Source organism: Punica granatum, chromosome 4, assembly GCF_007655135.1.
Source record: "Punica granatum isolate Tunisia-2019 chromosome 4, ASM765513v2, whole genome shotgun sequence".
Taxonomy (NCBI): domain Eukaryota; kingdom Viridiplantae; phylum Streptophyta; class Magnoliopsida; order Myrtales; family Lythraceae; genus Punica; species Punica granatum.
In genome coordinates this window covers 38,350,843-38,363,965 of record NC_045130.1, presented here as the reverse complement: position 1 = coordinate 38,363,965, position 13,123 = coordinate 38,350,843, and the positions used below count along the sequence as shown (strand labels likewise).

Genomic DNA, 13,123 nt, shown 5'->3' with positions numbered 1-13,123 from the left:
CAATATAAATATAACACATCATATATATGTATGTATATATATGCAATTTTTTTTCCCAGCATTCACAAGAGATGATCTGCACTGCAATTGGAAACCTTGAAGATGTTGAGTTGACTTTGCTGAGCTTTTTGATTCAATTGCCAACTCAGTCCAAAGCCAAACTAAGCCGGATTCTGTTCTGTGATAAATCCACCACTACTATGAACAAACAACTGTTACCCCATCAACATATATACATACATAATATATATATATATATATATAAATCCTTAAAATTAATCTTTATGTAGCTTCTAGTCTAACTCATTAAATTAATTTACCAACTCCAATCTACGTGTACTTTGAAAAATGTACCGATACATTAATAATAAAAACGGAAATAAAATATAAATTGTAAATTTTTTTACATTTTTCCTTTACTCTTCCTTATTATTTTATTTAGGATTATTGTTATTAGTTGCGGGACACCAATGAGGAATTGGAATATCTTGCCGGCCTTATTGACTTCGTCGAGGCTATCGAACAATCGTTGTATTTCTGCAATTTCAGTTTTTAGTCGTCCCATACCACTGGAGTCACTTTGGCAATTTCCAAATTTATAATGCCTTCCCTAGCTAGTAAAACATATAATAAATGGATGATAATGATAAAATAACTATGATATCTCAACTATGGAAAGCACGAGAGCTTAGCCTCTAGAAGGAGTAGACATCAATGGTTCAGAATGAGGCACGACAACTTTAGAGCACTGTGTATTTGCCGAGCTATATGCTCGATCCGATATGACATCCTTTGAGGTTTTACGGCTGGATTGCCATTTCCATCATTGCTGAACTTATATTCCACGATTTAAATACTAAGAATACTAAGTGGTAATTGTTATAGATCGATATTATCATGTTAAACATACTAGATATATATAAACGTATATAATATTAGGTAGAGGCGAGATTTTTATTTTTTAAAATAAGTAGAGGATAAAAATTTTGATTATGATGACGACGATGACGATATGATTTTATTGACATTGAAAAGAAAAATTGAAGCACGAGAATATCATGCTCCCCAACAAAACAATTCCAACGATGAAACCAGGGAAGAAACCTATATATGTCATCTAACAACTATACGATGACTCCATAATTAATTTTTATACTTAGATTAGTTGGAATTATTGTGAAATATCGTAGAAGAGAGTGATTTTTTGCTCTTCTGATTCCTATCAAAAACATATATTTTTAAATAATTTATTACGACTTCAATTAGTTATCAGAACAGTAATTAAAGTCATTCTTATATTTTTCAGTGTGTAACTTGTATTCAGAAACTTAACGGGTCTCGTATAATTCATTTTGAGCGGGTTGGCCCACTAAGGAGTAAAATTCTCACGGCATGGATTACAAAACTCGAAATTGATATCTTACTTAAGGGGAACAAGCGCCAAATTGCTCGAATCAACAAATGTTGGTCACTCATTCATTCTTATATTTTAATCTTAATCTATTCTATACTAATACAAAAAAGGAGAAGGAAACTTTCGTCTAATATTTAATTTTCGAAAATATCCGTAAACAAATTATTGAAAATTTATAACCATTAAATTAGCGAGAGAATAAGAATAAATTTGTCAACTTATGTCAATTTAACCACCCACTCATTCTCACATTTTTCTTTCAACGCTCCACTTCTCTCTCTCATGGGCCAGTTACTTTTCTAACTTAAACAACGACTGGTCTTATAACTCGCGGGATGTGCGGTATTTGCATACCATATTTGTAGACAATATTTTTAATTTCTTCTCTTATTTCAATTTTCTCAAGATTTTTAAGTGTTCCTATTTCTCACTTGAAATGCACTAATTGCCTTTTCCTTTGACAAAGAAAATTAAATTTAAGTGAAGGTCCTACCAATAATACTGTCCTCGGGGAATTGGGGTGAACCAAGGAGTCATAATGAATTCTCTGAGATTTTAATTCATAAATTTTCAAGACAGCTATCAGTATCACCCAAAAATAAAATTCAATACCATTAAAAGACTGATTTTATAACTATGTTTTGGGCGAATGACATATTGATTGATATGATTAAATTAACAAATAAAAAAAGGGTAAATGAACAAAACTCGATAATTCAAAAACTATAGAGAATCGCTCATAGCGTGAGTACAAAATCTAATCTTTATATTGAGCAAGTAAACATTGGATTTTAAGTTAATTGTCATTTGCACCCTGGCACTTGCTCCCTGATCCTACTTTTCTTATGATAGTCTGTGGATTATCGTTAGCCCCTTATCCAAAATCTCATTGAAAAGAATTCTCAAATTAGGGCAAGAGAATTGAGGATGCTGAAACTACAGGGAGTAGATCAGGCGGCTAGAAAAATTCGGGGGGCGAATTGAAAATACATTTTCTCAGCCCACTTTACAAGCCATCCCACAACCGCCCGATTGACCGGCGTCAAGTTGACTGACGGCAGTGCATGCAACAGTGAAGTCTGTCAGGGCGGTCCCCTCCACCCGCCATGTCAACTCTTCCTGCGCCCGGAGCACCAACGCCCAGTGAGAGATGGCATAGCTTGGGCCCGCCCGCGCACTCTTGATGCACCATGCGGGAGAATCGTCATCGTTCGTCTCTTTTATGTCATGGTAGACCGATAAACTATCTCTATACGAAATATAGAGAAACTCAATTAATATTATGACGCATAAATAGCTCTTAATATTCATGCAAATGCACTCGAAAATTTCTAATATTAATTAAAATTTAAAGAAAAGTTTTGCAATTTCAAGTTGATATCTCAAGAACTTGTGTTAATTTCTGCCTCTTGAGTTCTTGATAATGTGATAAAATGTAATTGGAGGGTACTCACACGTGCTGCTTGATAGCTGGTTAGTGTCTGATAAAGATAATCGTTCGCAATTGCAAGAAAATTTTCATAGTTTGAAGTTGATAGCTCAAGAACTTGTGTTAATTTCTGCCTCTTGAGTTCTCGATAATGTGATAAAATGTAATTGGAGGGTATCTATACGTGCTGCTTTATAGCTGGTTATTTTTTGATAAAGATAATTGTTAGCAATGTAAAGCACCCACTTCGAGCGCATATGATTATTATAGGCTCTTCAGATCAAATGGTTCGTCCGTGTTATCCTTTCTTCTTTCCAACTTGAAGGTTCCCATCCAAATGCTTCCGAAAATAGCACTCTTAGTTAAAGCATGAAGAAAGGTCCCACTATGTCGAACAGATACATATACACCATCAACAACTTGCATAAAATTTCTGCCTCTTGAGTTCTTGATAATGTGATAAAATGTAATTGGAGGGTACTCATACGTGCTGCTTTATAGCTGGTTATTGTTCGATAAAGATAATCGTTCGCAATGTAAAGCACCTACTCCGAGCGCATATGATTATTATATGCTATTCCAATCAAATGGTTCCTCCGAGTTATCCTTTCTTCTTTCCAACTTGAAGGGTCCCATCCAAATGATTCCGAAAATAGCACTCTTGGTGAAAGCATGAAGAAAGGTCATACTATGTCGAACAGATACATATACACCATCAACAACTCGCGTAAAATTTCCACATAACATGCGGGAACATAATTGGAGGGTATGAATGCGTATAGCTCAATATCTCGTCAGAGTAATAAGCACTACATTTAACTCCGAACTAACGTGGGTCAGTTCAAGTAATTACATGTCTATTTTCCTTATATAATGTATCGATTTCGAGTTTCGTGAATGGAAAAAATTCATAATTATGGGATTTTACTATCAATAGATCGACCCGAGAAAAGGCATTTGTTGCTGGAAGCAGGTGCTCCGGGTGCATGCAACAATACAAGCCCTTCCAACCCGAAGGGGTCCCACCGCGGTTGTCCTTTTCTTCCTTGACTGTACCGTGTTGGACTCTCACTCCCTCTCTCTCTCTCTGCACTGTAAAATCAAATCTAATCTTGTAAACGTCCGAACTTTGTCATCGCCTTTGAAGGGGCAAAGACAAGGGGCAGCAGAAGAAGAAGAAGAAGAAGAAGAAGACGACGACGACATTTTGAGAGGGAAGATAAAGAACCAGTCAGTCACTGCCCTAACCAGAGAGAGGGCTTTCGGAGAAGCTTCTTCCTTCCCCCACTTCAATCAGCCTCTCTCCCCACCGCTTACTTCATCGAAGGCATCACAGCACAGGACTCTCGTGCCCCCCATCAACGCCTCCAAGACCCCTTCTCCGGTTCTTCAACCCTCCTCCTTCCCTGTACCTCCAATTGGTCCGTCAATCTCACTCGCTGCTCCTCAGCCATCAATTGAAACTCCATGGTCGTGTGCTTCTCGGATTCCGCCATTTCTGTTGTCCTTGCTCTCCCCGTTTCCGTCGGTTAGGTGCGGCAAGTTTTCCGTTTGTTTGAATTCCCGGCGGTTGCGGACGGCCATTCCCGGCTTTTCTGGAGTTGCAGGGTGCGTTTAGCAGTTATGGCTTTTTGTTGTTCCTAAGGATTTTAGTAGGCAGAGGGTCGATTATCTGCTTGTTTTCGCTTGAACGGCTTGGAAGTGATATTTGCTTCTTACATGTATCTCAGGTGTATGATGCTCGTCGATGATATGTAATATCAGTGTGACCTACTTTTCAAATTTCGTGACCGGTGGGTCTACGATTGTCCTCAGTTATACCGTGCTTGACTATGATTCTCTACCTGAAATTAGTTAAATTTGGCACACTTTTGTTCTTGCGACTGTCTCTGCATCTTCTTCGGTTGTGGTATTGGGAATATGTTGACATTATAATCTAATGAAGTTTTCTTTCTCTTTTTTTATCGTTAGATTAGAAGTCCGGAACTGGGCATGTTCTGGTCCGTGAAGTGGCTCGCAGGTTCCTCGGTTTGAAAATTGTCATCTCAACTATCCCGAACAAATGGATTATCGGCGAGAGAAAACCGTGAGGTGAGCAAAACTGGTGCATCTCTTCTTCCTCTACGGCTGCTTGTTTCCCAGTTAGTTATTCTGCGTTCAAACTTTAGTGTATGCCCTTTTGCGCAGGTTTCAGGATTGGACTTCAGATAAAGAAACAGACGGTCAATTTGCTCAGAATGCTTGGGCAGGCTCTGGGAGGTTTAGAACTGCCCTAAGTGTAGTGTCTGAGAAGTTTCAGAACAGCCTGGGGTTCGGTTCCCAACGGATGAAGAGCATTGGAAAATCTTGGAGATCATTTTCCATTAATAGTATATTGGCAAAAGGCTCGGATTCAAAAAAGGAAGTTCTCGACCCGCAGGGACCATTTCTTCAGAAGTGGAATAAGATATTCATGCTCTCTTGTGTGGTTGCGGTTTCACTGGACCCTTTGTTTCTATATGTACCCATCATTAACGACTCCAAGAAGTGCCTCGACTTGGACCACAAGATGGAGGTCACTGCTTGTGTGCTGAGATTCTTCACTGATGTCTTTTACATATTACATATAATTTTTCAATTTCACACCGGTTTCATTGCTCCCTCCTCTCGGGTATTTGGAAGAGGTGTTTTGGTTGAAGATACATGGGCTATAGCCAAAAGATATCTAGCCTCGTATTTCTTTGTGGACATCCTCGCGGTCCTTCCCCTCCCTCAGGTAAAGGAAAATCTAAAGCATGCCTCTGGGAATGTATACAACTCTGATTTTGATTTAATTATATGGCCGTATGTGAACTCAACACTTAAGTTGCTATTGTGTTTGTAGGTGGTGATTCTTGTTGTCATTCCAAAGTTAAGGGGTGCAAAATCTTTGAACACAAAGAACTTGTTGAAGTTTGTCGTCTTAGTACAATATATCCCAAGGTTTCTGCGGATATATCCTTTGTTCAAAGAAGTAACAAGAAGTTCGGGCATACTCACTGAGACTGCAGGGGCTGGAGCTGCATTCAACCTCTTGCTATACATGCTTGCTAGTCATGTATGTATTTTTGTTATAGTAGTTCATATATGAAGTTTGGACCAGTGATTGGATATTTTGGCGATCACATCTCCTTTATTTGATGTTCCAACTACTTGTTCCTCTGCTGAGCTAGATATTTGAAACCTTACAAAGCAGAATTTTTGGTGACTCATATTTGTCTGCTATTTCAGGTGTTTGGAGCTTTCTGGTACTTGTTCTCGATAGAGCGGGAGACTACATGTTGGCAGAGGGCCTGTGATCAGCATCACACCACCTGTAGCCGTCATTCTTTGTTTTGTGATTATAACAGCTCCAGCCTCAACACCTTTCTCAATTCTTCCTGCCCCATTCAGACGCCAAATACTACACTATTTGACTTTGGGATATTCCTTGATGCCCTTCGGTTGGGGGTTGTAGAGTCGACAGATTTTCCGGAGAAGCTCTTCTACTGCTTTTGGTGGGGTCTGCAGAACTTAAGGTGCAAGCAAATTAATATCCCATAGCTAAATCATTTTGTGATTTATTAAGAGCTTATCACGTACTTATTGTTTCTTTATTCTTGCAGCTCTCTTGGTCAAAACCTTAAGACAAGTACATACGTCTGGGAAAACTGTTTTGCTGTATTCATTTCAATCTCGGGCTTGGTATTATTTTCGTTCCTCATTGGAAATATGCAGGTTGGTCCCGCTATATTGTTTTTGGTTTTTTGGGCGAACACATGAAAAATTATTCAGGAGTCGAATTTTATGGGGAAATGATTATTTGTATATTTTGTTGGAGTAGACATACCTTCAGTCCACCACAACGAGACTGGAGGAGATGAGGGTGAAAAGACGAGATGCAGAGCAGTGGATGTCCCACCGATTGCTCCCTGAAACTCTGAGGAGCCGAATTAGGAGGTATGAACAGTACAGGTGGCAGGAAACCAGAGGAGTTGATGAAGAATATCTGCTTCGGAATCTCCCCAAGGACCTGAGGAGGGACATTAAACGCCATCTTTGTTTGGCTCTCCTCATGAGAGTGAGTTTCCTTACTTCACAAGTTCGTAGATTATTTTGATTTTGCCCGATATATGAAGGCTGAGATGATTACTTCTTCCAGGTGCCAATATTTGAGAAGATGGACGAGCAGCTGTTGGATGCAATGTGTGACCGACTCAAGCCTGTCCTTTACACAGAAGAGAGCTACATTGTCCGAGAAGGAGACCCTGTTGATGAGATGTTGTTTATAATGCGTGGGAGGCTCTTGACTATGACTACAAATGGAGGAAGGACAGGATTTTTCAACTCAGAGTATCTGAAGGCGGGAGATTTCTGTGGAGAGGAGCTTCTCACTTGGGCCCTGGACCCGCATTCCTCCTCAAACCTCCCAATCTCGACCCGAACAGTCCAAGCCTTAGCAGAGGTCGAGGCCTTCGCCCTCGTGGCCGAGGACCTCAAGCTCGTGGCCTCCCAGTTCAGGCGGCTCCACAGCAAGCAGCTTCGCCACACGTTTAGGTTCTACTCCCAGCAGTGGAGGACTTGGGCAGCTTGTTTCATACAAGCTGCTTGGAGAAGGTATGTTCGGAAGAAGCTCGAGGAGACCCTTCAGGAAGAGGAGAATAGGCTTCAGAGTGCTCTAGCGAAGGGCGGAGGTAGCTCCCCCAGCTTGGGGGCCACCATTTATGCATCCCGGTTTGCAGCAAATGCCCTTCGGGCTCTGAGGCAGAAGGGCTCGAGGAAGGCGAGGATGTCTGAGAGGATTCCTCCAATGCTGCTCCAGAAGCCTGCTGAGCCCGACTTTACCGCCGACGAACAATAGCAAGGATAAGTGAGGGAGTCCGGTTCTAATGACTTTTTTAAGTAGCTGTTTTGTCATATCGTAATTGTATTATTGAAGGGGAAGGGGAAGGGGAAAGGAGAGGAAAGCGAAAACTGTAGTGTTGGAATTTGCTTGTAATAGGCTTGTGCATAATTAGCTTATTGTATACGGTGATTTCTCTTTTGTTATCAACAATTCTGTGCAGTTTGAATACTAGAGCTCGAGTTTTCTGAATTCGGTGTCAGATTTGTTCAAGCCTACTCGTCACACACGGCATTGGCCACTCTCATCTATCTAGCAGCACTCTCCAGATCCGTTATCCTGTTACATTTCCATGGTCAATTAAAAGTCGACCAGGCTCGAGTTGGACAGTAATCACAGTAACTCCTGGTCAGTCGAGATGTTAATGTTATGAGTATCTCCCAGAAATTGGATTTCTTGTGTGCACTTCCACATTAAAAGATTTCGTGCAGGTCATGAAACATCCAGTGGACATGGATAAAGAAAACATTAAAAACCCGAAACCATCACCGGTTATTCAATAGAAAAGAGTGAAGCAACAACACGAATATGATCAGCCTGCTACCGCCGCGTTATATCTAAAATACTTCATGTATAGTTCTGCATCCTCAAAGCAGATGTCCCGGTCATATACACTTCAAATACGCCATGTACTAATGACAATAATACCTCAAACTACTACTTTTCCCGTGCAAGAACAGATGTCATGTACGAGAATAATGAAGTTCACCATCGTGGATCCAGCCCGGAAGTTACAGATTCAGCATTATGGAGTCGGAGAATCAATGGCGCAACGATCTCACCTCCCTCCTCAGAAACGTCGGAAGGGCAAAGGCAGCAGAGTGCATCTAAGTAAAAACAATACAACCACCAAACTTATCAGTTTTCTGTAAGGTTAACCTGATTATTCCAATTTTCTAAGCAAAAGATTTCCCCCTTTTTCACTAGTACATCGAGCTTATATAGATAGGCGGTTAAAATAGTTACCTCAGTATTGTAGAATCTAAGTTCCCGACACTGTTTCCCTGCTCCTTCTACTTTCTCAATTGGGTTAACAGGATTAATGAAATCAACTGGGGGGCCCTCAGTTGAGCATAAGAGGAACCCGATCACACCACTGCAAAAGAATGCTTCGAGTAAGAATGATGAGTACATGAAACACACAGACACAAACTCTTTGCTAGTTCATCACCCTGATATGTTGCCTACCTACCTATGTTCCAGGAAACTTATACGGTAGGGGAGTTATTTACCCAAGCCAAGTCTTTCAGATTGAGAACATAACATGAAAGGACAACAGTGCTCTTATTTTCTTCATTTTCTAAATGACAAATGTTGAATAGTGGGTCAGAAACAACAAGACCTGACAGTTTGAGAATTCATTTTCAAGTGACCCTCATCAAGACTGAAGAAGGCACTGATAGAAATTCCGGTATGAAAGTCCATTTTACCTAGGATAAGTAGGCACACTGGTCCAAGCATAATGGACAGATCCTTTGAACGTTTCCCGACAAATAGAGATCATGTCTTCAATAAGATGCGTGTGGAGCCACATGCTCTCAGCCATGTTACAAAGAACACCACCAGTCCTCAACGCCCGAGCTATTGTCTCAAAAAATGGCTTCTCCACCAACTCCTGAGCAGGACCTGAGAACATAGAATGATCACAAGTGAGTAAAGTTCCAGCCTATTTAGAATAACTTGAAAGAATTGTGTTAGATTTTAGGTCAGCGAGTTAAAGAGAACATACCAACAGGATCGGATGAGTCAACAATGATTGCATCATACTTCCCTCGAGGCACATTCTTCAGAAATTCAACCGCTGTTAAGAACATTAAAGCAAAATTTGTCTTAGGAAGGTAAGGAGATAGTCTAAATAGTTCATATGTTATTTGGAAACTGTGAAAAATCAAAAAGAAGGAAGATTGTTCAAATACCATCACCAACATGTAGGTTGACCCGAGGATCATCAAATCCAATTGCTAGCTCAGGAAAGAATTTCTTGGACACCTGTTTAAGAATAAAAGAGTAAAGATGAGCATATAATGCGAAATATGAAAGCTATCGTATGAAGAGGTACTATGCTTCTCACTCACATCAATAACCATTTTGTCTATCTCACAAATGTCAATGTGCTCCACAGAGCCATGACGACAAATTTCCCTAAGGACTGCACCATCACCACCACCAACAACCAGAACCTGCAGATATATTAGTACTTTGAGCAAAATTCTGACATTAAACTACGATACAAAAGTTAACACCTAAAATAGCTCTATTAATTTGTAAGTGAATGAAGGAATGTCACGAAGTTCCAAGGAAAAAAAAAAGAAAAGAAAAAGCAAGGATTACAGTATATTTCCACCCAAACCCCACAGGAAACAGAAAATCCTTATGATAGCATGTACACTCACAGTCTTCGGGGAAGGAATTGAACAAAGGGGCAGATGGGTGATCATCTCCTGGTAGGCACATTCATCTTTCTCAGTCAATTGGACAATGCCATCAAGAACGAGAACCTTCCCGTATGCCAAGGACTGCAGGACAAAGGTGCATGAATTAATCAAGTAGAATAAATGAGATGAAAAGGGTAGAGTGGCAAAATTCAGGCAAGCAAGCTCGAAATGGATCTTTGAAGATGCAGAGTTAATAACAGCTAACCTCAAAAACCAAGACCTCCTGGTAATCTGACTTATCCTGGAACAGTATTTTTTCAACCTTCAGCGAATGTGCTTCTCCTATAAACAGGTACGCAACAATTTAAGTCACAGTCACCGAACTAAATAAAGGATAAAATTCGAAGCTTCAGAGGAAACTGATAATGAGGATTTTCCAAGCAATAGTTAAGTGATAAAGGAATGAGAATTAGCTGCAACGATACAATTTACAAATATAACAAGCAATCTATCACATAAAGATCCTTAACTCACAAGAAAGAATGAGCAAGGAATGCTGTACTAAAATAAGCTATAAACCGGAAAACTGAATCTTCCCAATAAAACTTTTCAACAATTCGTTTAACCCAAAATGAAAATGGCTACAATCAGAAAAATATAGTCATGCCTACCAGGCCACATAGGGTTGTTGAAGTAGACTTGTTTGCATGGTTTATCTGCAATAAAGATTGAAAAGGTCAAGAACCCCACTCCAATCATATCATCAAATTTCCTCTGTACAATACTAAAACAACTCAAAAGACTCTAAATCTAGATCAAAATGCAACCAATAGAACCTGATCTACACAAACGAAAGCTCACAAATTTTCAAGCCCAATGTTGAGATAATTACCAGTGCTAGATGGAGCGTCTGAGAACCACCCAGAAACAACAGTTGAGTGGCATTTGGCATCGAGCTCGGGGATTGAAGCCCTCGCTTTCAAGCAACACGAAGGGATCTCCTTCTCTGGTCCATTCCCGTCATTCGCCCTCCCATCCATAGTCTTCTGGCATTCCAAACCTCTTCCTGCGCCTCCCTCCATAGATAATCTTTTTCTTATCCGGCTCCAGTCTCTACAGGCAGGACTGAGGAATCTGTGATCAACGATGGAAATGATGAGTCAGTCAATGGCCCAGATAAATGTTATCTTGGTATACCAAATACCGAAGCAAGAGCTCCCAAGCCACCGGGTCCGATCAACAATGATTTCAGCATCACAAACACATTTGGGAAAGGCAAATGCCGGTCGGAAAGTAGTGCGACTAGCTCGAATTGAACTGGTAACCATCAACACCATATGCAAAACGAAGGCCGAGGAAAAGAAACATAATCTGAATTTGGACATAAATTTGGCCGAGAAAAGGGACTGAATGACATCACAAAAGCCGCATGGCGCCACTAAACAAAAGAAGAAAAGAAAAAAGACAACTTCAAATGAAAACAAAATAGCTGCAATCTGCTCGAGATTTCTCGTATAGAAAATTAGCATGTGTTCTTTTTCTTTTTTTCTTTTTTCTTTTTTCTTTTTAAGCAGAAAGAAGAGCTCCAGTTCGAAGCTCCGTCACATAATCGTCACCTTGAATGAACAGGAACCACACAGTCTGGTAGTCGCAAAGAGAAGATACACTCTATGGCAAAACCTACCGGAAGAATAAGGAGCTCTCGCAAGAAGATTGACAGAACGCATTCATCTACCAACACAAAAGCAAGGGATTGACAGAGATAGAGGGAGAGAGGGGGGAAGATCGATCTTGCCTGAGTAGGTTAGCAGCTGCGGTGAGAAGGGGGAAAATGCGAAGAATCCCTCCTCTGCTTCCCCGTTTCTCTCTCTAGAAGAGCTGTTTAATCAGTTTCTCTCTCTTCTGGAACTCTCTCTGCAAGGTGGGGAGGGGCGACTCTCTTCCCCTTTCTATTCTGCGGCTTTTAAGCTTAAGACGACGACGCTGCTCTGTGCTCTGGATGGAATGGCAGTGGCGATTATTTATAGCCCGCCCAATTTCCCCATTGGAAATACGGGCGGGCTTAAAAATTGGAAAAAAGATAAAAAAAAATTTATTGTAATTTAGGATCGGGACAAATCGCACTGCGTTATTTTGTTTGGGGCAATTAGGGTGTGTTTATTTTTTAAAAAAAATTCAATTCAACTCCACTTATCTTTAATTCAACAACACAATCATTACCTTTATTATTTTTTTATTTTTTAATCATTTAATTTAATTATTAATATTAAATTCTCTCAACTATTTATTACTTTTTCACAATTCAATAACACAATCATTATTTTCTCTCAATCGTAATTACTTTTTCATAATTTTTCTCATAATTCAACAATACAATCATTACAAACCAAAACTCAACTCAACTTAACTCTAAATCCAAACGCACTCTTAGTCTCCCCTATGATTTGCTCCGTTAGACCTAGGGGTTACGGCGTAAATTTTTCTCTATTTTTAGTCCTCAATCTTTAGTTTTTAATCATTTTGATCATAAATCTTTTTCTTTTATCATTCATATCCTCAACTTTCTATTTTGTTTCATTTTAGTCATATAACGAAAAATCGAAAGGGGAAGAGGTCGGGGCCGCCAATCGGCGACCTCGACCCCTCCACTGAGGTCGCCGACGTCCTTTGTGGGTGCCGGCGCCCTCAGTGGAGGGTTCGAGGTCGCCAATTGGCGGCCCCGACCCTTTCCCCTTTAGATTTTTTGTTATAGGACTAAAATAAAATAAAATGGAAAGTTGATGATAGGAATGATTAAAAAGTTAAAAATTGAGGATGAAAATGAAAAAAAATTAACGTCGTAACCCCCAATGTCTAACGAAGCAAACCACATGGGGGATAATTATCCCAAACAAAAGAACATGGTGCGATTTGTTTCGACTCTAAACCACAATGGTTTTTTTTATCTTTTTCCCAATTGAATTAATTAATTAGAATAGATTGGCATATTTGAAAACAGTTTCACT

General features: G+C 39.9%; 2 protein-coding genes across 2 annotated transcripts; one reads left to right on the top strand and one right to left on the bottom strand.

The window, feature by feature from the left end:
* Positions 1-3,958: 3,958 nt before the first annotated feature.
* Positions 3,959-7,701, top strand: LOC116203331 (cyclic nucleotide-gated ion channel 1). Its single transcript, XM_031535022.1, has 9 exons — positions 3,959-4,451; positions 4,574-4,636; positions 4,815-4,934; positions 5,031-5,598; positions 5,707-5,919; positions 6,093-6,379; positions 6,467-6,578; positions 6,685-6,921; positions 7,003-7,701. Exons 3-9 carry the CDS (start codon positions 4,906-4,908, stop codon positions 7,699-7,701), a joined length of 2,145 nt encoding a protein of 714 aa, XP_031390882.1. The 5' UTR covers positions 3,959-4,451; positions 4,574-4,636; positions 4,815-4,905.
* Positions 7,702-8,178: 477 nt separating this feature from the next.
* On the bottom strand, positions 8,179-12,120 carry LOC116203332 (spermine synthase). Its single transcript, XM_031535023.1, has 11 exons — positions 11,914-12,120; positions 11,011-11,252; positions 10,790-10,834; positions 10,384-10,460; positions 10,137-10,259; positions 9,819-9,923; positions 9,660-9,732; positions 9,473-9,544; positions 9,174-9,369; positions 8,710-8,839; positions 8,179-8,570 (listed from the first exon to the last, which is right to left on the bottom strand). The coding sequence occupies exons 2-11, from the start codon at positions 11,198-11,200 to the stop codon at positions 8,505-8,507; spliced, it is 1,077 nt and encodes a 358-aa protein (XP_031390883.1). The 5' UTR covers positions 11,201-11,252; positions 11,914-12,120; the 3' UTR covers positions 8,179-8,504.
* Positions 12,121-13,123: the final 1,003 nt, after the last annotated feature.

Coding starts and splice junctions, on each gene's coding strand:
- LOC116203331 (XM_031535022.1), top strand. CDS start 4,906: ATGGATTATCGGCGAGAGAAAACCGTGAG. Junction 6,380..6,466: donor TGGGGTCTGCAGAACTTAAG/GTGCAAGCAAAT, acceptor TTATTCTTGCAG/CTCTCTTGGTCAAAACCTTA. Junction 6,922..7,002: donor GTTTGGCTCTCCTCATGAGA/GTGAGTTTCCTT, acceptor TACTTCTTCCAG/GTGCCAATATTTGAGAAGAT.
- LOC116203332 (XM_031535023.1), bottom strand. CDS start 11,200: ATGGAGGGAGGCGCAGGAAGAGGTTTGGAATGCCAGAAGACTATGGAT. Junction 9,733..9,818: donor TAGACAAAATGGTTATTGAT/GTGAGTGAGAAG, acceptor ATTCTTAAACAG/GTGTCCAAGAAATTCTTTCC. Junction 9,370..9,472: donor TGACTCATCCGATCCTGTTG/GTATGTTCTCTT, acceptor CTATGTTCTCAG/GTCCTGCTCAGGAGTTGGTG.